Source organism: Anser brachyrhynchus (genome assembly GCF_964034855.1).
Source record: "Anser brachyrhynchus genome assembly, chromosome: Z".
Classification (NCBI taxonomy): Eukaryota; Metazoa; Chordata; class Aves; order Anseriformes; family Anatidae; genus Anser; species Anser brachyrhynchus.
Window position 1 is genome coordinate 68893858 of NC_137697.1, and position 23575 is coordinate 68917432.

A 23575-nucleotide genomic window follows, 5' to 3' on the forward strand; every position below is an offset into this window, starting at 1 on the left:
GTAAACTTTACACAATCAACTGATTCAGTTTGCCAGCAACTTTTTAGTACTTCTGGGGTTTGTTGTTTGCTTTTAACATGATACGTGTTAGAAATGTGCAGGGGCATGAGGACATAGATCAGTGTCCAAGTTCTAAAAGTCAGAAGCTGGCATGGTCTGATACCCGTACCTCATAGGCACGTTCATACTTGGCTTTGTGTATGCTCTGCAAATGCATCACCAAGACTGCTTCTTTAATGTCTATACAAATGGCAAACCTGTGACAACTGTCTAAAATGCCACTGAGATCTTGACCAAAAGAGCTTCATTTTAGTACATGAATGCCATTTCTGTTTGTAGTTAACCAACAAAGTTCCTAAGCTTCACCATTAGCTTTACTTTCCTTTGTAAGCTTAAGCTCACAGTTCTGCTTCTGTAGATTGTTGTGGTTTGGCCCTTCACTAAATGCAGACTGTCTTCCACCACAGCTAACACAGAGCTGCCTCAGTACAGGTTATGTCACATGCTAATTAGTGACTGTTAACGTGCCCTGCATTGCTGGATGGGTTTGTAGAAACCACAGCTGTGTATCAATGCACTAGTGTTCTAGCTGTTGTAGCATTTCCCAAAAAGCCGAAATGGACATATCTGTTGTGAAAGTGTGTGAAATGGATTTTGTTGCAAAATCACATAGATTGCACAAGTTGTCTCGTGTATCTTGAAAACTTGTAGCCTGAATGAAGCATGAGTAGGCTTCTTTTTGAAGATAAGTTGCAAGACAGAACCAAGGTTTTCTTTTATATTCCTAAGCCACATGCTTTGAGTCAATGAATGCTTTTGAGTTACTGTCTGTGAAAGTATATATGGTAGTCTTTATTTTTGACTTTGGAGAGAATCAGTTTTATTTTTATGATCGTAAAACATTTTAAAACACTTTTAATAGCTCTGTGTTCTTGCAATGCACATGTATTCTTCAAGTATGAATCTACTTAAGACACTCACTGTGCTTTTGACTTATGCTAATTGTTCTGATCTAAAAATGTCTTTAAACTGGATGAGAATGGATTTTCTAGATATTCTTAGTACTGCTACTATTACAGTAGGATATTTTGCTGTTAGAAACATTGCTTTGAGGTAATCCTATCTAAATACCCTGGCCCTGAGCCTACGCAGGGATGCTCAGCACTGTTGTGGCCCAGGGCCAGACTTCCCTGTGGAAGAAGATCCTTGTAGGCATCATAACTTTTACAAGGTGCTATCACTCTTGAGCTTGTATTCTTCAGCAGGGAGATTATTCCCCCATGCTCTGTATGCTTGGGGTGCTGAGATGGGATGCTAACCCAAGGGACTACATTTTCTTTCAGGCAACTTTCCAGTTCTCTTGCCCTATGGGAGAGGATCCAAGATTCTCATTTTTATTGTGAACAAGTTATTTCTGCTGAAACTTTGTTAAGGCTGTTTGAAGTGCTTGAAGATCTCTATCTAGAGCATCGCAAAGTTTCATTCCAGATGCTGCAGCCTACTTGGTAGTGCAGTATTGCATTTCTGATGTCTCTTTAAACTCAATTAAAAGGTTTGGCTGAACCTGTCCCCTCCGTACGTATGATGTGTAAAAGTAGCTGAACTTTGGACTTGATTTAGTCTGCTTCTCTCAGTGAGAGGAAATTTGTAAATCTAATAAAGAAATGGAGCAAAATACATCAAATGAGAACTGAGAAGACATCTAGCTTGTTAAATTGCTGATCACATTGCTATGACAAGAGATGTGTAAGGAATACTGACAAAGAGCAGATGGATGAGCAGGTTCAGAGCTGTCTGAAATTAATGCAGAGCACATGCTGGGGATAAAAGGAGGTATTAGAGCTGGAGAACACACTGAGACTTAGTAGAAATCCTTTTCTGATCCCTACACTTAAAGGTAAGCGCAAGGATTTCTTTTGCAGTCTTTGTACAAGTCATACATGTCAAATGTTTAACTAAAGCCACTTCCTTGCATATTTCTTGTAATACTAGCATGCTACTGGCTCTTTTTTTTTTTCTTGCCTTTTTTTATGGCACCATACATGTTGCAAACTGCAGAAGAGTGGATTACAGTATCTGCCAAAGGTTTCAATTTTTTTTTCCCACTAGCTTTCCAAATGCATTTCATGGGCACGAAGTGCCTGGTCTGACATACCTTTCTTATAGAAGATTAAAAAAAAAAAAACTTTCCAGATAACTGAAATGTAACAACAAAAGCTGCCACTTCTAGAAACAGTCTCTCAGACAGGGATGCAGTGTATGGTAAGTGTTTGAGAAGCAGGCTTAAATATCTTAGTGTACAGATTCAGAGAGGTATATTTCAATGTCCAGAGAAGTCTGTTTTTATACTAGCCCAACTAAACATTTTTTGACTTGCGAATACAAGGAAAGAAATCCACAACCCTAGTTTATTGTTTGGTTTAGTAGAATGGATCTGAAAATTACAACATCTCTGGCCATTGGTGCCCTGAGTTTGCAGAATACTTTGATTACAAGAGCAGTCAAGAAAGATTACTGCAAAACATATGGAAAAGGTAGGGGACTGGGGAGTTTTGTGCAGTCAAAACTCCCATCATATGCCTCCCTTTGCAGAGGCCACTCAAAAATGCAGTAGCAGCAGGATGGCTTTTGGAGGACGGATGAAGGACTGGGTATCACTGCATGTTGGTCCAGTGAGACATCCCACACTTGCTCTGCTGCAGCAGCAGGTGGGAAAGCATCAGGAATTCTGTTTGGTGTGAAACAGGGATCTCCGTTCCCTCCATGCAGGTTGAATTGCAGCCCTAGGCATCTCCTTCCTTCGTTTTCCAGCTTAAGCTGACCCCATGCATTATCCTTGTAAAGCATATTTTGTTTGGCAGGCCATTGTCAAGGGACATACAGCCCTTCATTCCCATTGTTTCTTCTAATAGAAAGCGTGCCTGGGTCTTACAGGACTTAGTCATGATGAGAGATGAAGATACCAGTGTAGAAAGATTCAGCACGTGATAATATACTGTAAATTCTTTGTATTTTCATCTTCATGAAAGTTTTGGCCTTTATTTAGTAAAATAACTAAGCTTTATAGTGAAGCCATTTCATGCTGCACAGTTTACAGCATGAATGATGGCAAATATTGCTACCACAGTACTTATTTCATAAGCAAAAGTCAAGGTGACAACTTTTCTAATTTTCATGTTTATTTTGATTTTGCCACAGCATGAGAATCTTTGATTAAGTAAAGCAGTGAGAGATAACCCACACCCTCAGGCTGAAGTTCTTCTCCTCTAAAGACATAAACATGAGTTAATTTGACTTTTAGGTTGTCCTGGTGTTGTGGACTTCAAAGTAATTCTAGGCACACAGTGGATTTTCCCTATAGCTTCCAATGAATGAATAAAAATGCAAGATGTTGTATGCCAGGTCAAAGATCCACATAACCAAAAATCTCCTGTCTGTGTATGTTCAGTAACAAAAGCGGAGGAAACCGGAAAAGAATAGTATAAACATCCAGTGATCATTGTTGAGAGATTCTGTGACATATGATTGTATTATTTTTAATAGACAGCAGCAGAACAAAATCAAAATAGATGTTCATAGTATACTCTGATTCTGGGACAGATTCCCCGCTTGGTTACGCTTAATACTTATGCATATAATCAGTGTCATAAAAGTAATTATAGTGGCATACAACCAATGTAACTGGAAAACTAGGTTTGCTTTCTTCATTTAGGAAGTTTGGGGATTAAGCTAAAGCCATTTTTGTATTTGTGATTTGCATCAGAGTATCATTTCATTTAAGCTTTACACATGCAGGGAAAAATGAGAACTACAGACTACAGTCAGTACAGTATATAGAAAATAGAGCAATAGTATATACAAATAGAGCTCAGGTTGATGTGGGAGAGAGCAGGATATTGCCTAGCTGATTCCTGTCGTATCCTGCTGAAGATAAATCCTTAATCGGATCCTTCATTAGCATGAAGTGTGGAAAGAACAGCTCAAGCCAGAGATTACTTACTAAATGTAGTTAGTGGGAGAAATTATGCATTGAAGAAAATATGAAATCCCTCAAATTAATCTTTGAAATACCTGGAGTTCGACTCTCCTCTCTCTTACACTGGGATAAATCAAGAATAATTCCATTTCAGTGACTTAGACATACTAGCATAATTGGAGAATAAATTGAGCTTGCCTGCTCCCCCAGGATTTTAAAAGATTTACATTTTTAAGGCAAAATTATTTGTCCTTCAAATTTGTACTCATACATTCAGAGGAAGAATTGTGACCCCATGTCATAGACTGTAACCCTTCAATATATGATCTCTACCTGCTTAGATGCTGGCTGGAGTCTTCTTGGCACTCTGTGGGTTCAATATCAGTTGGCTTAAGTTTGCCTCTGGTTTTAGTATTTGCTGTTTAAAAGAAGCTAAACTGGATAATTCATGTTAAGTGATTGGCGAAGGTCTGAAACATACCTTGTTCTATGTAGTCACTTTTACGGCGTTAAATTCCTGCTTGAAGATTAAAACATCAAGTTAGTCGTTATTGTATGCAGGCAGTGCAGAATTCCTACTGAATTTGAAAGTCTGTCTTTTGATTTTTTGAGGGCTTCCCAAACCTTCCACATCCATTGTTCAGCTTCACACAATGCCTTCACATATATTTATACTGTCCATGCACCTCCATTGACTGAAATGTTTTTATGCCTACCCTGTAGGTTTTTGTTTCTAGCAAGCCTATGTCATACTTGCTTTCCACTGATTCTCTTCTACATGCAACTGAATATATTTTTTGATAGATAAAGAGATAAAGTATGTTGTATTGGTAGCCTAAGTCATCATGCCCTATAGTATTCCAAAAGAGAACAGACATACTGGATTTTCTTACTTTTTTTTTCAGTTAGTTGTGTACCCCAGGAGAGCATAACTGAGGAGGATAATGCAGGAGGCATGCTGAAGTAAGCATTTATTATTTTGTTCTTATTTCCTATGAGAAGACGAATGCACTGACATTACCACAATAGAAAATGCATATCATTGGCAAATGTCCACCATATTGTGAAAGCAGGTTGTTGTTGATGGCAACTTCAATGTGAGCCATCTTTGTGTGCTTGGGGAGTTTAAGACGCATGCCTATTTGAGTTATCACACTAATCCCTGCTACCAGATAGCCTTTCATTCCTGTAACAAAAACGTAATCCTCTGCTGTTACTCAGTATTCATTGTTCTGGTCTGAAGAGGGAATTACATTAAACAGAAGGCAATTTCTTGTTCCTCCCCATGCTTCTGGACAAAGAACAACATGGTTCCTATGTAGGCAGTAGTTAAATCTTTTGTTGAGAATATCATGCATGTACACGTGCACATTTGCACATTTCATGAGTGTCCTCTCCCTTTAAAGGCTGATACCATTTAAATTGTTTCCACATTTCTAAAATTCCTACCTTTTTGTCATTCTTGAAAGTGCCAGATCAATTCTTATTTACACTGGGGTTCATCCACACACTGTTTTGAGCCTTTTTCCACCATCATATTGATGGCAAGGGAAAGCAAGCTTTGAAAAAAAAAACTAAATTGTTTTTACAGATTAACACTGGAGAAGGTGATCTGCAGGCAGATTTTGTGGGTATAGAGGGCATGTTGGTGAGCACAGACTGGCAGTTAGAATTCTGTGAAAATTTGGCACCACTTCATTCTCAGGAGAGACCCCAGAGAAGTGCCTGTGCAATCAGTCACAGATGGGACCACTTGTATTCTCCAGATGAGATTCCCCCACAAGTTCTTTCTCTTGCTGATGAATGCATCGTTGTGTATGGACTTGAGCCATGCTCTCGTGGTGTCTGGAGAAGGAGGGCAAGGGTCATCAGTCTAGCTGGATCAGGCATGGACAAGTCTACAGCAAGTGGCTGAAGCTCTGCTTTTCCATCCATAGCTGATTATGGATGGTTGTAACTTAAGCTGTGGCCAGGCTAACCTCTGTGGGTGTGATGGAAATGCGCAAAAGTTAGGGTGCTTATGCTCCATTCTTAAACCATCTCTTGGCATCACAGAACAGACTGCGATCTCACACTCATGGAAGTAGCTCCGTAAGCAAGTATTGAGTTGTGCAAATTTTCATTGTGGCTCACATGGAGTTTGGTAGCTGAATCTTCCAAGGAGTAGTGTGAGATCAATGTGCAGTTCAGGAACAGAGGCTTGGAGAAAACTCTACATACAAAGTCCGGGTAACATGTAGTTCAGCTTTTTAGAAAGGCAGTGGCAAGCACTTGAAGCATAGAGAAGCAAAACAAATCAAAGCATTTGGAAAAACTTGCCTTTCCCACTAGAGACCTTAACAACAACTTCATCATTATGAATTATCTCCTGCAGCTTCATTGGAAAAACTAGTTGTAAGTGTACTTTTAGAATGAAAATGTTTACAAGAGACCAAATACGCAAGGAGAAGATGCCTGCACAGAAGAGAGGAGAGAAGTAGTAACTGTTCAAGAGGAATGTCTTTGATGGGAAGAACAGGTGAACTGTATGAAGGGGATTTTTTTGCAAATGCTTTACTGAAAGTCCCAGAAGAAAATTTAAGAATTCCCAGCTCTGATTCTGATTGGATACTTTTCCCTTTTTTTTCTCCTGAAAAGTTTTCATTTATATTTCTACCCTTTACTTTTGGGGCATTTTCATAGTCTTTTTAAAAGTGTATTTAAAATACATATCTGTAACATTGAAGCCAATTTATAATGCTCATAATCACCCCTTAACTCGTAACCACTATGACTGCTTTCTTCAAAATAAGACTGCAAATTTTACTGAAAGTGAAATAAAAATATTATCTCTGGAAGCCATGCAAAACACCATGCTTTTCTTGGAAAGAAGTGCTAACTGTTCATACAGGTTGATCTTTTAGGACATCATTCAGAAAATGTGACTTATTAAAGTCGAATCTCCCTTGATGGGTTGAGAAAAAGGAGGCTAGAGTTTCTGTTGGTTTTGGTTTTGGGGGGTTGTTGGGTTTTTTTTTGTTTTGTTTTGTTTTTCCTTTTCAGTTGCCAAGAAAGCAGAATGTTGTTTTCATTAATAAGACAAATGTCAGATTATTTTAGCACGTAGTTTACAAAACAAACATAGCTGGTCCAATATTTACCAAAATACAAGACTGATAATGCCAGAATATTTGAAATCCGGGAAATGAACTTCAACAGGAGAAACTAACTTTAGAGACAGATTACATCTTACCACATAAGGTAGAAGACACTTGAAGGCATTTATGGTCAGGTTCAGTCACCTGATGGCTGTGGAGCTGAGCTGTTCATTGCCAGTTGTCTGTACCATGCAGAGGTTCATCAGACGGTGAACAGTGGCTGTACTTAGGGCAGGAAATGAGAGACAGACTTACCTGCAGTCTGCAAGTGAACGTATGGCCATTAGAAAAATTTATAGACAATAAAATTAATGAAGTGAGAGGTTCACTATTAAGTAACCTCTAAATATTTGCAGAACTTTACATCGGGAGATATGTTTTTCAGCTCAAGTACCTTTGAGTTCTGTGTCAAATGGCAATCTGACCAGTCAGTACTTCATTTTATCAGCACCTGGTAAATAGTCACTCTCCTGTTCTCACATCAGCTTTGTAAAATAAATAAAGATAATTATTGTAATTTCCTGAAGAACAGAATTCAGAGCAAAGAGAGACTTATCCCACCCATCTGAAGTTCTCATGTGAGAGGTCACTTTTCTGTATGCATTTTCCCTGTCTCTGAAGATATCTGTGGATCTCTTTAAGACTTGTACATTAGAGTAACATAGAGTTACAAATGTTAAATGGGATATAAATGGCTAGAAAAGCATCTGGGAGCAGTTACTTTGATTAATTGGTTCATTGTTTGTGGTTCATACATTACAGAAAGCATAGGGTGTAGATCATCTATAAATCATAATGTGTAAATCAAGGGCAGGCGTATTTGTGAGCTTCTTTTGCTAGTTTAGTGCTAAGAATTTGTGTGCATTAAATTTTGGTGTAGTTCTTCTGTAGGTTAGGATTTTGTCTGAGTTAACTTTGTACAGCTGTAAATCAGGAATGTCTTCGTGAGGTCAGTGCAGGTTTTATCGGTGGAAATCTGGTGTCTTCTGGGACTGTGCATCTTTTGAAGAGGATAATTCATGGACTTAACCTCAGTCCTCAAGCAGACGTTGACAAGACCTTCAGGGGGTTCAGTGGGCTTTAGTTCATCTCTGTACAACTCTACAGGCTTTAAGTTGAGAACGTTCCTTCCGTAAGTGACTCTGGCTATATGAGGAAGAATGGAGGAATGTAAAAAATGTAAAGCAACACTCTGGAAAAGCGATACTAGCTGTGAAATGTGGTACCCTGAACCTCTTTTCTTCTTCTTTTGTTTTGCTCAACAGCTTGTCCCCCAGGAACATACAAGCCTGAAGGTTCACCAGGTGGAATCAGCACTTGCATCTCCTGTCCCGACGAGAATCATACTTCTCCACCAGGAAGTACCTCCACTGAGGACTGTACGTGCCGGGAGGGATATCGTGTTGTAGGACAAACCTGTGAAGGTAAGTGTTTCTAGCCAGAAGCTGAACAGTCCTGTAATGCACAGTGCAGTTCTGGGACAGCTTCATTATTTATCTTTGAAAGACAAGTCAAATCACATGCAAGATTTTCTGTCTCTCTCCAAAATAGCAAAATTACCAAGGTGCAACTAGAATTGGAAATGGAAAAAAATTGTTTTCCTTCAGTAGCCTGCTACATTCCAGCTGGTGTGATAACTCTGTTGTGGTTGTTTAATTATTTAGTTGTTCACTGCCCTGAACTGAAGCCCCCTGAAAATGGTTACTTTGTCCAGAATGTCTGCAACAATTACTTTAATGCGGCCTGTGGGATCCGGTGCAAAGCAGGATTTGATCTCGTGGGAAGCAGCATCAGGCTTTGTCAGACAAATGGCCAGTGGTCTGGATCAGAGGCTACTTGCAGAGGTATGGATGTGTGTTTGAAAAGTCATTTTCCTCTGGGATAGTTTGTTGTCCATAGTGGTTTACTCTGATCATTGCATGGTTAGGTGTGCAGGTCTGGCCCTCTTAAAGGAAAGAACATTCCAAAGGCAACCTTGGTCATTCTGTTTCCCTCCTTCCTAATAAGAAGATGTCTACAAAAGAAAATGTAGAACAGTATTTGCTAGGTAGTTAGTCAAACATGTAACAAGGCCTTGCCACACAGGTGTCTTACAATGTGCGTCAGTCTTCTCACATAGACAGACATTGGCTTACAGTTCCTTCGTATGAAGAATTAAAGTAGGAAGGCCTTGAGTGTAGTCCTCTGAAGATTTTTGAGTGGAGTTTCACAGGGGAACAACTGACAGTATCCGAGGAGTTTGCTGTAAGGGAGCATCTGCTGGAAAAGTAATAAACAGAAGGATTGAAAGGGAGAAGATGTGGGAAAGAGAATCCTGAAAAGCATTTTTTATTTCTATAGCTCTTACGAGTACTTAGGAACACAGTTTAAGTTTTTTATCACTTGCTTTTGCCTGAGGCTTGGTTCTTGGTGGTTTAGAAGTGGGGGTGCATCGTTATGCCATCCTGCCTGGTATTTCTTCCAAGGATGGCCTGAAAAAGCAAGTAACAGCCCTCATCTCCTCAACAGCCACAGCTTGTAGTTTAACATGTTTAACTTGAGTTGCATACACTTGATATTGGTCTGCACACCAGAATGTAGTAAATAAGAAGCAATCACCTCTTGCCCTGGCCACGAGTTGTGGGGTGGAGGAGGGGTAGGTTCTTGGAGGCTTTAGGACTTCATGCTACTACAAACACTACAGCCCTTAAGGAAACAGCAACTGATGATTCTGAAAGCAGGGATCTGGGGTACAGATCAGTTCCTCAGGACACTTATATAGCAGATCACTTTTGCTTACATTGCAGGGCTGTTCTTCAGATAATCTGGGAAAACTGTCTTCTTATATAGCTTCCAGTAACAGAAGACAGAAAGGAGAAGCTTGAAATAAAAAATAAATTGCTGTCATGTGCCTCGAGGGTGCCTTAAAAAGGCAAAAACAAAGAGATCAAAACACGGGTTGAAGATACATACCACTTTAGGTAGACTTGGGTACTGGGGAATAGCTTCTGCCAGTCAAAGCTTTTGTTGCACACTAGTTTCAAGTGCAAAAAAGTGGAGGAAGCTGCAGTCAATGACAAAGAAAGGATCCTTTATCTTCACTGTCTGTACACAAGTGGAACTCTCTAGTACTTGGAAAAGCTTCTAGAGCAACTACAAATATTCACCTGCTGGGTGTAGGTGCATGATCTTCCTTTAGCTGGGGTTTTGTTTGGAAAAGTGAGGGAAAAATCTGCTTTGAGGTATTGTCTTGATGTTGAGTCAATTTCCTTTGAAGCCTTGATAGGGTATATTTTTGCCTTTCTCGTGCCCCTCCATCACACTGAAGACTTCCAATTAAATAAAAAATATTTAAAAATCCTACCTTTACACATGCTGGATCTGCTCCTCATATTCATTCAAACTGTGGAAGCGAGCAAGATCAAAGACATGGTTTATAGCTGTCTTGTTAATCCCAGGGGTATTTTATCACATAAATTAGGACGGGACCTTAAAGGAAAATCCCTTTGCACTGCTTTGGATTTTGACATTAAACACTCCTCAATTGCTCTGCTAGCTAAAATCTGCTGTGCTATGGGAAAGCAATTAATGCAGTTATGTCTTGCAATTAACTGTGACCCATGAAAAAAAGCCCTGTGAAGTGTGTATGTAATCCTGATAAATGTATTAGGAGAAAACACAGCACAAACAGAATATACCTTTGTTGTTGTTTTCACTGACTTTACAGAAATATTTATTGGTCGTGGAAAGTGCCTAATTGACAAGAGGATGTATTTGTGTTTTAAGACGTGAAAACATAACCAGGATAACGTGGGCTCAATTCCCAGTTTCCAGCCGAGGCATACTGAAACTCTGAAGGAAAGTGAACACAGAAACACTGAGGAGGCAGGAGCACTGAGGAGTACAGCTAGCATGGTCAGAAGAGATGACTAGACTTACCAAGTGGTGGAAGGGAGTGCGTTCTCCATAGACATTACGTTGCTGAGGTGCTCCTCCTCAGTGCTCGTAATTCATTCAGCCTTCCTCAATAATAACCGCAGAGCTTGGTAGTATTTGCTTTCTTTTACCACAGGTTGGTTACTAAAGGCTTCCATAGAAACAATAAAAGAGAAAGCCTATTCTCTTCTGCATGAAGCATATGTGATTCAGCTGCAAAATGTCTTTCCTATTCACTGCACTGCAGTTAAGATACAGCTTATTAGAAAGCTGCTCTGAAGTGTTAAGTGTCACTAGCAAGATGGACATTTCAAGGTCTCTTTTATACTCTTTAATGCACTCTCTAGTGAGTGCCTGTGTGTATGTGTGCATGAGAGGAACAGTATTTTCAAAGAGTGAAGATGAGACAGTGGTAATACAGAGATGTATCAGATGCATCTGAGTGGCTTTTTTTTCTTTCTTTTGTATCCAATGTACCTAGGTTTTGCTGCAGATTTTTCTTTCACTCAGGATTTCCTTGTAGCTACTTTCACATAAGACATTATTTAATGAATGTTTTCTGCAGCTTTGAGGGGCTTGTGGTTATTGCCATTTGTACAGATGATTTCATTTTAAGGAGAGGTCAGGATATTTCCCCTTTTATTCGTTTTAGGGAGTATCATGCTCAGTTCAGTCCACATGTCCAACTGCCAGCATGTCTTGTCTCATCAGTATGCACAGTAAACAACTACTGGGAAGACGAGAGAAAGTTGCCAAGTTGGCTTTCTTTCAAGTGTCTTTGGAGAGGAGCTTGTGGTCTGCCTCCTACCAAGCAGCAGCTAGGATGGTTTATTTGGTAAAATTGGCATTCCTACCACAGCAGAGAAGCCGTCCACAGCTCTGAAGCCATACATTGTCAGAGTTTACCCCCTGCCTGCAAGGTCAACAGAAGCTGTGGAAACAGTCCTGAGAAAAGAATAGTTAAGGGAGCTACAGTCTGCTTGATTACATTTTTGATCAGCCACGCTGTTTGCCTTTATGTATGCTTTTCTCCCGCTAATAACTTTTGAACCAGTACCCTCCAGCCTTGGCTGAGGACAGTTTTTAATGATACAAGTTTTCCATAGGCTTTGGAAAATCAGCAGCTAGCTAGAGAAGAGAGGCATGAACTGTTGAGGGGAAAGGTACGGTAGGACCCCAGCAGGCATCTATCTACTCATTTCGGCTTGCTGTCACCCTGTCATATATAAATCAACATCATCATATAGTCATGTCCAGTTGATGGGTGTGTACGGCTCAGCTGTTCAACGCAGGTGAACCCAAAGGTGTGTATGTACAGAGGGTAGCAAGGGGACGAAAGGAAATTTTAAGGTACTGGCTGAAGAGAAGGGCTGGAGGCACTGCAAAGGAAAGAGGTCCTAGTCAAAGAGCTTAAGGTTATGATAGTGAGACAAAGAAAATAAATCAAGGCCTTACCAGCGCCTGCATCAATAAGCTGAGGAGTGCCTAAGGATGTTGCCAAGCACTGGGACACAGTCATCTGCCCTGTTAAGCTCTTAGCCTTTTCTCTGGCATGCCCTCGGTCCATACCAGACTGACAGTTTGGATTATCCCAAACTGTCAGGCACAGCTGGGGAATTGGAAACATCAGAAAGGTCCAAAATTTTCCATAGGATTGCATTTGTATACAATCCTGAAGGCTGACAGACTTTACTAGCAGAGGTTACCTGGTGCCAAATGTCTCCAAAGGCTGGGAACTTCTCATAGTATAACTGATTTGCTAACATATCAGAATTTAGGATAGTGTAGAATTGTGTGCCTAACCTCATACGTGTTACATAAGGCTCTCTCTCCAGAAAAGGAAGGCATCAATCCTTTGAAAAAATTAGCCCTCTTCCAGCCCTATCCTATTCCCTAACTCTGTTCCAACTTCTGTAACTAGTGTACAAAACAGTACCTTTCCTATCCCTGAAAACCTTAAGACTAGAGTTACTCCCCAGGTTCTCAGTGCTGCAGAGTGAATTTTATTTTTCCCTTTGCAGTTCGGACATGTCCCAAACTTTGGGCTCCTGAAAATGGTCAAATTAATTGTTCAACAGCTGATGTCTCCTATAAGACAGTATGTTTATTGACCTGCAATGAAGGCTATGAAATAGAAGGAAGTGCCAAACTCACCTGCCTGGGAACCTCACAGTGGGATTCAAAGGAGCCAAAGTGTGTGGGTAGGTATCTGGTTGCACTCTATTCATGTCAGAGCACAGCCTTTCCTGACGTGCTGTCATGAGTGAGAAACTCTAACAATTTCAATAGCTGATGAAGCCAAGGTGAGAGTGAGAATTTGTTTATGGAGGTTTCATACAGATTTTAAAGTTTGGGAGGGGCGAAACCATTTGTAAATGCAGTAAGCAGGCAGATTAACACTGAAATCCAGCACAACCAATAGCCAAAAGGTTGTTGAATCTGGTGAGTCGCTGTGATGTGATAAGTTATAAGAAACACACGTCTTGTAGACTTACACCACAGATTAACTGTGAACAAACAGGTTTGAGTTACCCTCTTAAAGCTAAAGATTCGGGTGTGTTAACCAGGCATTGTGAGTGCCAAGCAGAGTTGTGGCTGTTGACACTTCTGCTGAACTCCCAGCAGGAAGTAAGTTGAGAAGTATTAGGGACCAAAACACTAAGGCAGGATTCAGAGGTCACACCAAATGTGCAGCGGTAAGTAGGCATATATTGCTGTTCCAGACACTTCCAGTTATACGGAGAAATAAAGGATTGTAGATTTCAGAAGTACCCATTTAAGACTACTGGCATGAACTGAATTCTCTTAGAAGCATAAGAGGAAGAAATAGCAGCTGAAACACTTCTGAGGTCAGACTGCAAGAAAAACAGCACAAGCTTAAAAGTCCGGTATTTCAGAAGCTGATCTGGTGCTGACTAAAGCTCGATTGAAGTACATGTCACCTGGGTCCAGTTAAGGTAATGCCAGTAGGGTAATTTGGGTTGAACCTGTGACTATTTTTGAACCGCAGGCTTAAAGATGTGGACATTGCTTGAGACAAGAATAAATTTCTAACTGTAGATACATGTTCTAAAATCAAAAAGTATTAATTTATCAGGAGAGTTCGTTAAGAGATCCTAATCTCTCTTCTGTTGAAGCCAGTGTAAAAACTTCAATTAACTTCAAAAGGAAGGGACCCTGAAATCCTGTTGGAAGATTATAATTGGAAGATTAACTATATTCATCAGTTGAACTCATCCTTCCTAGCTTAGCTTTTGATTATTAAAATCCATCTCTACCCTGTATCAGATTTCTTCACACCATGCAATTTTACTTCCATGCCCAGATTACCCTTGGCAATGGCTTATTTTTGCTGAATCTGAAAATCCAGTGTAAAAGTTAGCTTTGGTTGTCCCAGAGAGAAACGTGAGCTAGAAACAGCCTCTGCCATCAGGCTTCCTGAGATTTCTGCTCAGTAGTGGTGTGTGGAGTTTCATTCAGAGAAAGATGCAAACCAGAGGACTCTTAATAGCATGTCCCCATCAAAATGTATCCTTCATACTCATTTTCAGAATGTCCATCATTATCATAGAAGTGTTCCCTATTTATTTTTAATCTGAACAGTTTCTAACTATTGTTTGTCATCTGCTAGATGAAAGAGAACAAAAATCCTTATGTATTTATGCATATGTAGTTAATAATTTATCTATTTCCAACCCTTCTGTTGATAAAATGAAGTGGGATTAGGTTCAGTCTCCTGCCTTGGAACAGATTTCTTGGATCTCAGGGTACACTTGTAGCTGTTTTTCTGAGTGCTTTCCAGTTTGAGTGGACATCAATGCAAAGTTTACCATATTTAAAAGTTAGCTCTGTAAGATTGTACTACAACCATCTGTAAACATAATTGCCACAGTGTCATAACATAATCTGGATTGTTTACATGCACTTCTGTGAGTATGTTGTCATACGCGTCTTTTTCCAAGAGAGTGGAAGTTAATGCGACTTTGGCTATTTACATGTATTTTTAAATCATTTTTTTTTCATGCTGTTTGTAATTAGCTAACTTTGCGCAGGTTACATTACATTACAGACTGCTTAAAAACAAAATACTTGCTAAAAAGAAAGGCTTTATCTTCTGTCCAATAAAAAAAATAAATTTCCTCAGTCATGTTCTTGTGTTTCTTCACCCAATGATGAAGGACTAAAATCGAGCACGTCAAAATTAATAAACTTTGCAAGATACTGTTCTTGCTTTGTTCAAGTGTTCCTGAAGAAAGGTAAAAATCCTGATGGCATCCAGGGTGTTGATGCCATCTAGTGTTAAAAGATTTAGTACTCCACAAGCCTAATAGCAGTTGGCTGATTCATTCCCTGAAATGTGTTTGTAAAGGAGTTGAAGGAAGGAAGCATGATTTGCTTGGTAGTCTGTTTTTAGTTGCGGTATTGAAGTTCCTCTTAGAATCATACACCAGCCCAGGTTGGAATTGACCCTGAAACTTACTATCACTCTGTTCCTCACAGAGTCCGGTCTTCCTCGTCAGCTTTATCAAACTGTGTAACTGAGCACAAATAAAAAAGCCAAACAACAATAATACAACTTTTTTTTTTTTTTTCCTGCGGCTAGATATGCCGAAGGTTATCCTGAAACTTCATCTGATGTTTCAAGATTCTGCTCTGCTAGGATCTTGCTAGTATACTTGGAAGCATCTTTATGAGGAGGACTGTTTCCACTTAGCCAAGAGTTGTAGATTTCTTTTTCTTATACCTACACCTTTCACGACCTTTCTTCTACTTCTTCCCGGAGTATTGTACATCTTAATGCTTTTAGCTTGTCCTTTCAAGCGTTGTTTTTTTCCAGTTCGTGATCTTTCTTCTGTTTGTCAGTATCCTTCCATGGTGACCAACCAAAGGTTAGATTTTTTTTTTCTGATGGAGTTGTTCTGCATTTCACAGCCAACAGCATCTACCTGCAGTGAATGTGTTAACATTTACGATCTTTGCAGCCTGTTTAAGTATCTGTTCTGAAGCTGCAGCCTGTTGCAGTTATTAATTGCTTAGACTTAGACACATTTTCAGTATTGCGAGTTTAGAGGACAGGAAATACTTAAAATGCTTAGAGTATTTAAGATTTGTTTCATGCAGAAGAACCAGTTTTCAGTGACTGCTGCGTATTTTGGGAGAATATATACCCTTTTTTTGGGAAAGAAAAGGGATATGTACTGTTTTGTATTGAATCACTTCTGTGTCATTAAACCATCGCTAAGAGATGAACAGAGCTTTGCCTTCTGTATCTGTGTTGTTCTTTGTGTGTGCCTTTGTGTAGAGATTTTTCTGTTTTCTTCACCAACTAGCTAAAGAGTTACAGTTCTTCTCATTTGCTATAGTCAATGAAGCATTTTTCTTGTGTGTTTGTTCATCACCTGTTGGAAGAAACACTACTGAAAGTCTGCTTATCTGAATTAATGTGATAAACCCTTTTGTCCAGTTTGTTAATGACTGCATGTCTGAAGTAAAAATAACATTCCTTGTCTCACATGGTAAAAACAACAGCTCAAAATTGAACAAGGTTGTGAGAACTGGACATGTTTACATACGTTGTATTGTTTGGAAGCTTACACTTCAATGCGAATATTCTTCAGAATTCGTATTAAATTCTAGTTACGAAACAGTTCAAAACCTCAATTTTAAGCCTCAAAAAAATCATCATCCCATCTTAACATTGGAGGGATGATCGGCTGCCCTTTATTGTCACCCTCAGTCTTTGCATCTGGGTTTGAACACAGTCAAGACCAAGCCTAGTTTGACTCAGTTTGGAATACAGTAGGCAAAATCACATGCCATATCTCTGATCTCAGGTGAGCTCATGGCACAGTGTCCTTTTCTGTCTCTCATTCTTATTTCATAAGATAATGTAAAAGCTTTACAAGAAGGCAACAAATGCAAGACCATTGCTCGGAAGAGCTGTTTTCCATAGGAAGCAAGGGAATGCAACTTCAAAGTAATCATGAAAGGTGAAGTTGTTTAAAAAAAAAAAAGGTGGCTGGGGGGAGGGAGAGCAAAATATAGTGGAGCCACATGAAGAATACATTTCTGTCTCACTGAAAAGCGTAAGTAGGAAAATCATAGAATCACAGAATCATATCATGGTTTAGGTTGGAAGGAACCTTAAACCTCACCTCATCCAACCCTCCTGCCATGGGCAGGGACATTTCTAGATCAGGCTGCCCAAAGCCCCATCCAGCCTGGCCTTGAACGCTTCCAGGGATGAGGCAACCACAGCTTCTCGGGGTAACCTGTCCCAGTGTCTTGCCACCCTTATCGTGAAGCATTCCTTCCTTATTTCTTATCTAAATCTCTTCTCTTTTAGTTGAAAGCCATTCCCTCTTGTCCTATCCCTACACCCCCTGACAAAGAGTCCCTCCCCAGCCCTCCTGTAGGCCCCCTTTAGGCACTGGAAGGCCTCTCTAAGGTCTCCCAGAGCCTTCTCTTCTCCAGGCTGGAGCCCAGTTTTCTCAGCCTGGCTTCACAGGAGAGGTTCTCCAGCCCTCTGATTGTCTTCGTGGTCCTCCTCTGGACCTGCTCTAACAGGACCTGACATCTTGGATGCTGTTTACTTCAGACAGCACTGGAATACAGAATTTGAGTAGTTTCTACCGTTTTATACACTCACAATGCATGCAGACTCTTGAATTAAAGGTCTGTACGTTTTGTGTTCCCTCTGAGTTGCCATATGACTTTATTTGCAGATTTGTTGGAATGTACTTTTTTACATATGTCAGTTAAAAGATATGTCTTACTGGTCTCTTGTAGAAATGCGTTGCCCCACCTTCCAGAAACCAGCAGGAATAACAGTTTTCCCTCCAAGATGTGGGCTGGAACCAGCTGTTTCTGGGACTGTGTGCCAACTGAGATGTCCCCAAGGATTCCTCTTGTCTGGAGCTAGAGAAGAACTAAGGTGCATTTCATTTGGGAGATGGAGTGCAAACATCCAGGAGGCTCATTGTAAAGGTAGAGACCAGCACAAAATACTTCTGTGTACACATGTGCAGAATTGAAAGGAAACAGAAATTGCTGAGAAAAGACAGATTTGAACTGGGGAAAGCGTGATTCAAGCAGTGTGTAAGAAGCATTGTCCGTACCATTATAGCTTGGTTCTCAAATTTACTTGTAGTTAGTAATACTAATGTGGAATTTGAAGTGTGCTTAAGTGCATCCTTAAAAGTGTTCACTGTTGGCTGTCACTCCTTGGATGAGAAGTCATGAGGTGTTGGGACACTGCCTGCTAAAAGGCCTGATGTGAAGATAAATTTGAAATTTCAAAGTAAAAGTGAAAAACCTTAGCTTAAAGGTAGTCAAAGTGGAACCCACAGTCCTATTAAAACAGCGGTAACAGTAATGCTACCAGTGGTTTAGCACAGACTTACGTAAGCGCTGTAGTCTGAGCAGACCTGTACTGGCTGTGTAAGGCCTGGCTGATACACAGGGTGTGGAAGGATGCTTCTTTTCAGTTGGCTCTGACCTGACTACAGCTGTAGACGTGTCCTCGGTAATAGCACACAAGAGTCAGTGCCAAAACTGACGGAAAGAAGTGCGCAGAGTCTATAGAGGAGCAGGAAATCGTTGCATGCATTTGAAGGGTCCTGCCACGTTTGCCTAATTCTAGCATTGTAAGGTTATTTATTCTCTTACATGCATGCGCACTGAGTTGGAAGGAATTTGGCTTTGGTTTACAGGAGGACACAAGTGAAAGTGTAATTTGTCTGGAAATAGGCTATTCACCTCTTCGTGAACCACTGTGCTCGTAGAGCTAATGCTTCCACCCCAAGCAGGGGCCTTCACCAGCCACTGCATGAAAGAACAGTACAGAAAACAGTTATGGCAGTCATCTTGCCAAGTCACTACAGAAACTGAGGTGGGAACTTTTTCCTCTGTAGTGGCCAAGGAGATTTTATCCTTCCCTTTAAACATATCATTTCCCACTCTGTGATGTACCACATTGTTTTTCTGAATCTTTGTGTAAACCTGTGCCAAACCACAGTTTTTAATATTTGATGGGATCCCAGCACAGGGCTACGAGCTGAAGTGTTTGGATCAAGATAAAGCAGCATGGCTTGGGTTCAAGCTTTTAGATATTACCAGTGCATAAAACCCTAAAGTAAGAGGCACCAAGAATCTCCGAAAGTTATTCTTCTCTAGTAAAAATGAGCAGTGGCCTCTCAGTTGCTTTCATTCTTATTATTGTCTCTCTCTATTTTGCTGCCAAAATATTTTCCCAGTTCATAACAGCCATTTTCTTTCTGACTTATTTATTAGCCTTTCTACAAAATTTCACTTTTAAATGGAATTTGCTCCAGCCTGAAGGCTGTGGTCAGGGGAGTGTGAATTATAACTGGTAGTTATTAAAAGAGTTCACTTCTACTAAAATTTTCATCAGAATGAGTTCAGAGGAAGGCAAAACCACTTGTATTTATTGCTTTGCACTCTTAATTACAGGGGTTTAATTGTCTAACTTATGTCTTTACTGGAACTATGTAGTAATAAAAATGTAAGTGGTATCAGTCCTGAGTTGTTTTAAAGCCTCCTGGGCATGGATGAGTTCAGAGCTGAATGCTGTCCTTGTCTCATGAGTCTCGAGACCATTTATCAAACAATACTACAGCAATAAAATAACTTGACCACAAATGTTTTGAGAGGCCCTGTGCCAGGGAGATGAAGAAATACTTTGTCGGAGAAACTTTAAAGCTTAAATGTTGGTGGTGATATTACCCGTATTGTACCACCACTTTGAAATCATTCAGCATTGTCACATATGTCACAAGAAGAGCCCATTAGTCCTACGTAGTACCTTGTAGCAACCATTTATTAAAGAACATTTCCAGTAACTGTTGACAGAAATCTTGTCAGTGCTTCTTTCAAGTCAGTTCCACACCATGTTACAGGGCATTTGAGAGTGACTACTGTCTTGCTCATGGCACATGTCATGTCAGAAATAATTTTCTTTATGTCACTGATGATCAGAAACAAGTGTTTACATCTGTATGTGTCATGTGTGTGGGCAGTGAAAGGATAGAGAAACCATTCCTTCTTAATGAGTAGATGTGTGTAATGAATAGATGAATAATAAAACAATTAATTCTGTCTTATTTATGCTTTGTTTTATGTTTGCATGCGGAAACCAGAATCTCGTTTTGTTAGGTGATGTTCAAAAATAAAACAAAACGGTCACTTCTCGTGTAGAATTTACTGTTTATATATGAGCCAGGAAGAAAGAATTAAAAAGAGGCAGAGACAGTACCTTTGCAAAAACATGTGTAAATATTCCAGGCAACACAAAAAAGCAGTAGTTACAAAAAACTTGAAGTCTAACAATTACATAGATTTTATTTCTATAATACCACATATAAAATATTTGTCTTCTGGGTCAGATATTGAAGCTCCTCGGATCCGCTGTCCAGAAAACATTGAGACTGAGACCCTGGAACATCAGAACTCTGCTAATATCAGCTGGCAGATCCCAATAGCAGAGGACAACTCTGGAGATGAGGCAAGTTAAAACCTTTACATTTGACTGGGTGCATTCTTTTTTAGCTAGTTATTTCAAAGTAATTTTCTGAACCACTAGAATTTCTTGCTTCTGACAAGCAGGAGTAGAAGAGAAATCTGCTGAAAACCTTGTATATTGAGAATTCAGCATTTTCTGTCCCGTTTAGGATTATGTAGTCACAGGACACTCTGTGTGGTTGATTTATGTGGTCAAAAGGAAGAATGTGCCCTTGTTTATAAAATGGAGACAGCTGCTTTAAAAATTAGCTCTTAGAATGTGAAGGAGTTTAGTAAATGCTTCTCAAAAGGAAGTAAACCAGTTCATTAATCTAAAAGGCTAACAAGAGCATACTGTGATAAGTAAAAATGCATTTCAGCTTCCCAAGTAAGAAAAAAAAATCGCATTTTCTTATCCTATGCAAGGTTCAAACGCAGGCCTTTGGCTACTATGGGTATCAGAGGTCTGTGAATGGAGTTACGGAAAATTTGCTCCAGAGCTGTTTCATAAAGAGTAACATTCCCTACAGGCTCAGACATGATCAAGTTACAGCAACTGAATGCATTATCATGAGTCAGCAGAGGAAGAGTGGCTATATGTACGTATGCTCTGAATTTGCTGCAAACACAGGAGATTTTTGCATTTGGAAACTGAGCAATCCCAGTAAAAGAGGTTTAAGTTCACACAGGTTTTGCTGCAGCACAGCCATGATCAGATAATGTAGCTGTGCGGACCCAGAGTCATTCACTGAGCTGTAGAAATGAAGTCCCTTCACTCTCAGTTGTAGCTGGTCAGACAGACTACTTTGCTCAGGTGAAGCCAGTTCCCTTCAAGAGAGGCTCCTTAACGCAGTTTTAACCTATATGAAAGAGCTGTAGTCAGCAAGTAGGTGCCATTCACTCCAAATGCAGGATTCTTTTGCGGTACTAGAAAGTATTGAAGCATCTGTGGGCTATTAACTCATACAAATATGTAGATTAAAGCTGGATCTGCAAGTACTCACGGCACACAACCGTCTGCCCCACACGTCTCCCAGGTCTGCTGCCCTTGCGGCTGGAGACGTGAACTGCAGACAAAGCAGGTTCTGAGCTGGCACAGTTTGTGTGCAGCATGAGGAGGCAGACAGGAGCCTGTCTCAGATTGTTTTAATGCACAGTGCTGTAAACTTCAGCAGATCAGGGTCCAAATCCTGACTTAGTAAATCCCAGTTGCTCTAAGGAAGGTAGTTTTGAGAAGGGAAGAAAGGCACTCTCTTGCAAAGTCCACTCTCATTACTTGAAGAGGCTATTAGCTTTAAGTATGAGCAGGGTTAACATTAAAGGATACTATTTTGTGCCCATTTCTTGAAGCATATGAGTGTTATGAATACTGGCCTGTTTTTTTTTGTTTTTTTTTAAATAACAAGTGTCTTCCTATAAAAGGTCTCAGTGCACGTTACTCCAGCTTTCATACCACCGTATCTTCTCCCGATTGGCGAAGTTGCCATTACTTACACAGCAGTTGATAAGTCAGGCAATGAGGCAAGCTGTACATTCAGTGTCAAGGTTATTGGTAAGTGCTGTTAAGAATCATTGGGGAAGAGTCTGTCACAGTTGAAACCTTTTTATTTTGTGCAGGAAGAGACAGTGGATCAGCACGGCCTTTCTGTGTGCATGGATAAATCCAGAAATAATGCCATCTCCATAAATGCGTTGCTGATCTTGGGCCAGAGCTCACATAGTGTGCAGTCATTGCTCCCACATGTTCAGTTTGGGTTGTTTGTTCTGTTGTTCATGTGAATGTTAAGATTACTCCTTATAGATGAAATGCTTTTTTTGTGTTGCTGCTTACTGCCTTTATCATATACGTCTTTTTTTTTTTCTTCTTGAAAGACTGCAAGAATTTCCAAGGTTCCTGCATGTTGCTGATGCAAATCATTGTTCAAGTATTTTTGCCAGACAGTTTTGTTATTCTACAGTCCTATTAAACAAAGTTTGCTGTGTAGAAAGCAAACAGAATGCAGAAACCATGACTTCAGCCAAAGAAATTGTATTATATTACTTTTGTGCCATTTCCTTAGTGTCTATGAGATATAGCAGTTACTCACAGGTGCACACCTAACTTTATTGTATCTTCTGATGCAAACTTAAAACTGCTTTTTACATGACTTCTTCTGATTATACATTTCACTTGAGTGTGGCTGCAGTTCAGTGAGCTAATGTCATGCCATCCCTTCAAATTCTGTAGATGCAGAACCTCCTGTAATTGACAGATGCAGATCTCCACCACCCATACAGGCAGTAGAGAAGGAGTACCCAGCAACATGGGAAGAACCACAATTTTCAGACAATTCAGGTGAGACAGTGCACCCCAAAACGTGCACACAACCGTGAAATTGTAGAGAGTTTCAGTCTGCTCACTCTTTGAGTTTATGATTTTATTATTATTATTTATTTTTAAGAGCACATCATTTGGAAGAGAAGACCTACCATTTCTTTCTCCATTTGCTGAGGTTTAGTGTGAGCAACCATGTTTGGCTCACGGATGTTCTAAGTTGTCTTTTAACTCTTCTAGGTGCTCCACTGACTATTGCTAGGAGTCACGCACCTGGAGATCTCTTTCCAAAAGGAGAGACAGCAGTTCAGTACACAGCCGTGGATTCCTCTGGCAATAACAGGACATGTGAGATTCACATTGTCATCAAAGGTTTGTTGTCTTCTGTCTGCTGGCACAGTTCAGTAACACATTAGTCATGATGTGGTACTACAGCTTAGTATTCTCAGACCAGCAAAAGTGTATGGCTTTGTTGTAACTGAATATCATAAACAATGCAAGTCAACTCCACTTCTTCATTCAGTCTCCAGTTTTCTTTTAGGTATTCCTAGTTTCTGTGGGAGTAACTTGAAGGCGGTCAGGATATCAGTTAGTACCAGTGAATAAATTACCTAAGCAGCACAGCAGTGAATTTGGCCCTATAAATTCAAATTAGGTGTAAAAGCGATTAAATTAATATTAATTAAAGCAGTAAAACTTTTGGTAATGGATCCA

General features: G+C 40.0%; 1 protein-coding gene across 5 annotated transcripts in view; it reads left to right on the plus strand.

Moving 5' to 3' along the window:
• The window catches only part of SVEP1 (sushi, von Willebrand factor type A, EGF and pentraxin domain containing 1), a 128111-nt gene that overhangs the window by 37487 nt on the left and 67049 nt on the right, over positions 1-23575 (plus strand). For 4 of the 5 annotated variants that reach the window (XM_080574206.1, XM_080574204.1, XM_080574205.1 and 1 more), the window contains 8 exons: positions 8379-8537; positions 8778-8957; positions 13050-13229; positions 17818-18015; positions 20433-20551; positions 21970-22099; positions 22775-22882; positions 23102-23233. In XM_080574206.1, coding sequence (XP_080430332.1) covers positions 8379-8537; positions 8778-8957; positions 13050-13229; positions 17818-18015; positions 20433-20551; positions 21970-22099; positions 22775-22882; positions 23102-23233 — 1206 coding nt within the window. The remainder of the gene's footprint in view (positions 1-8378; positions 8538-8777; positions 8958-13049; positions 13230-17817; positions 18016-20432; positions 20552-21969; positions 22100-22774; positions 22883-23101; positions 23234-23575) is intronic. The other variant, XM_080574207.1, reaches the window with a different exon arrangement.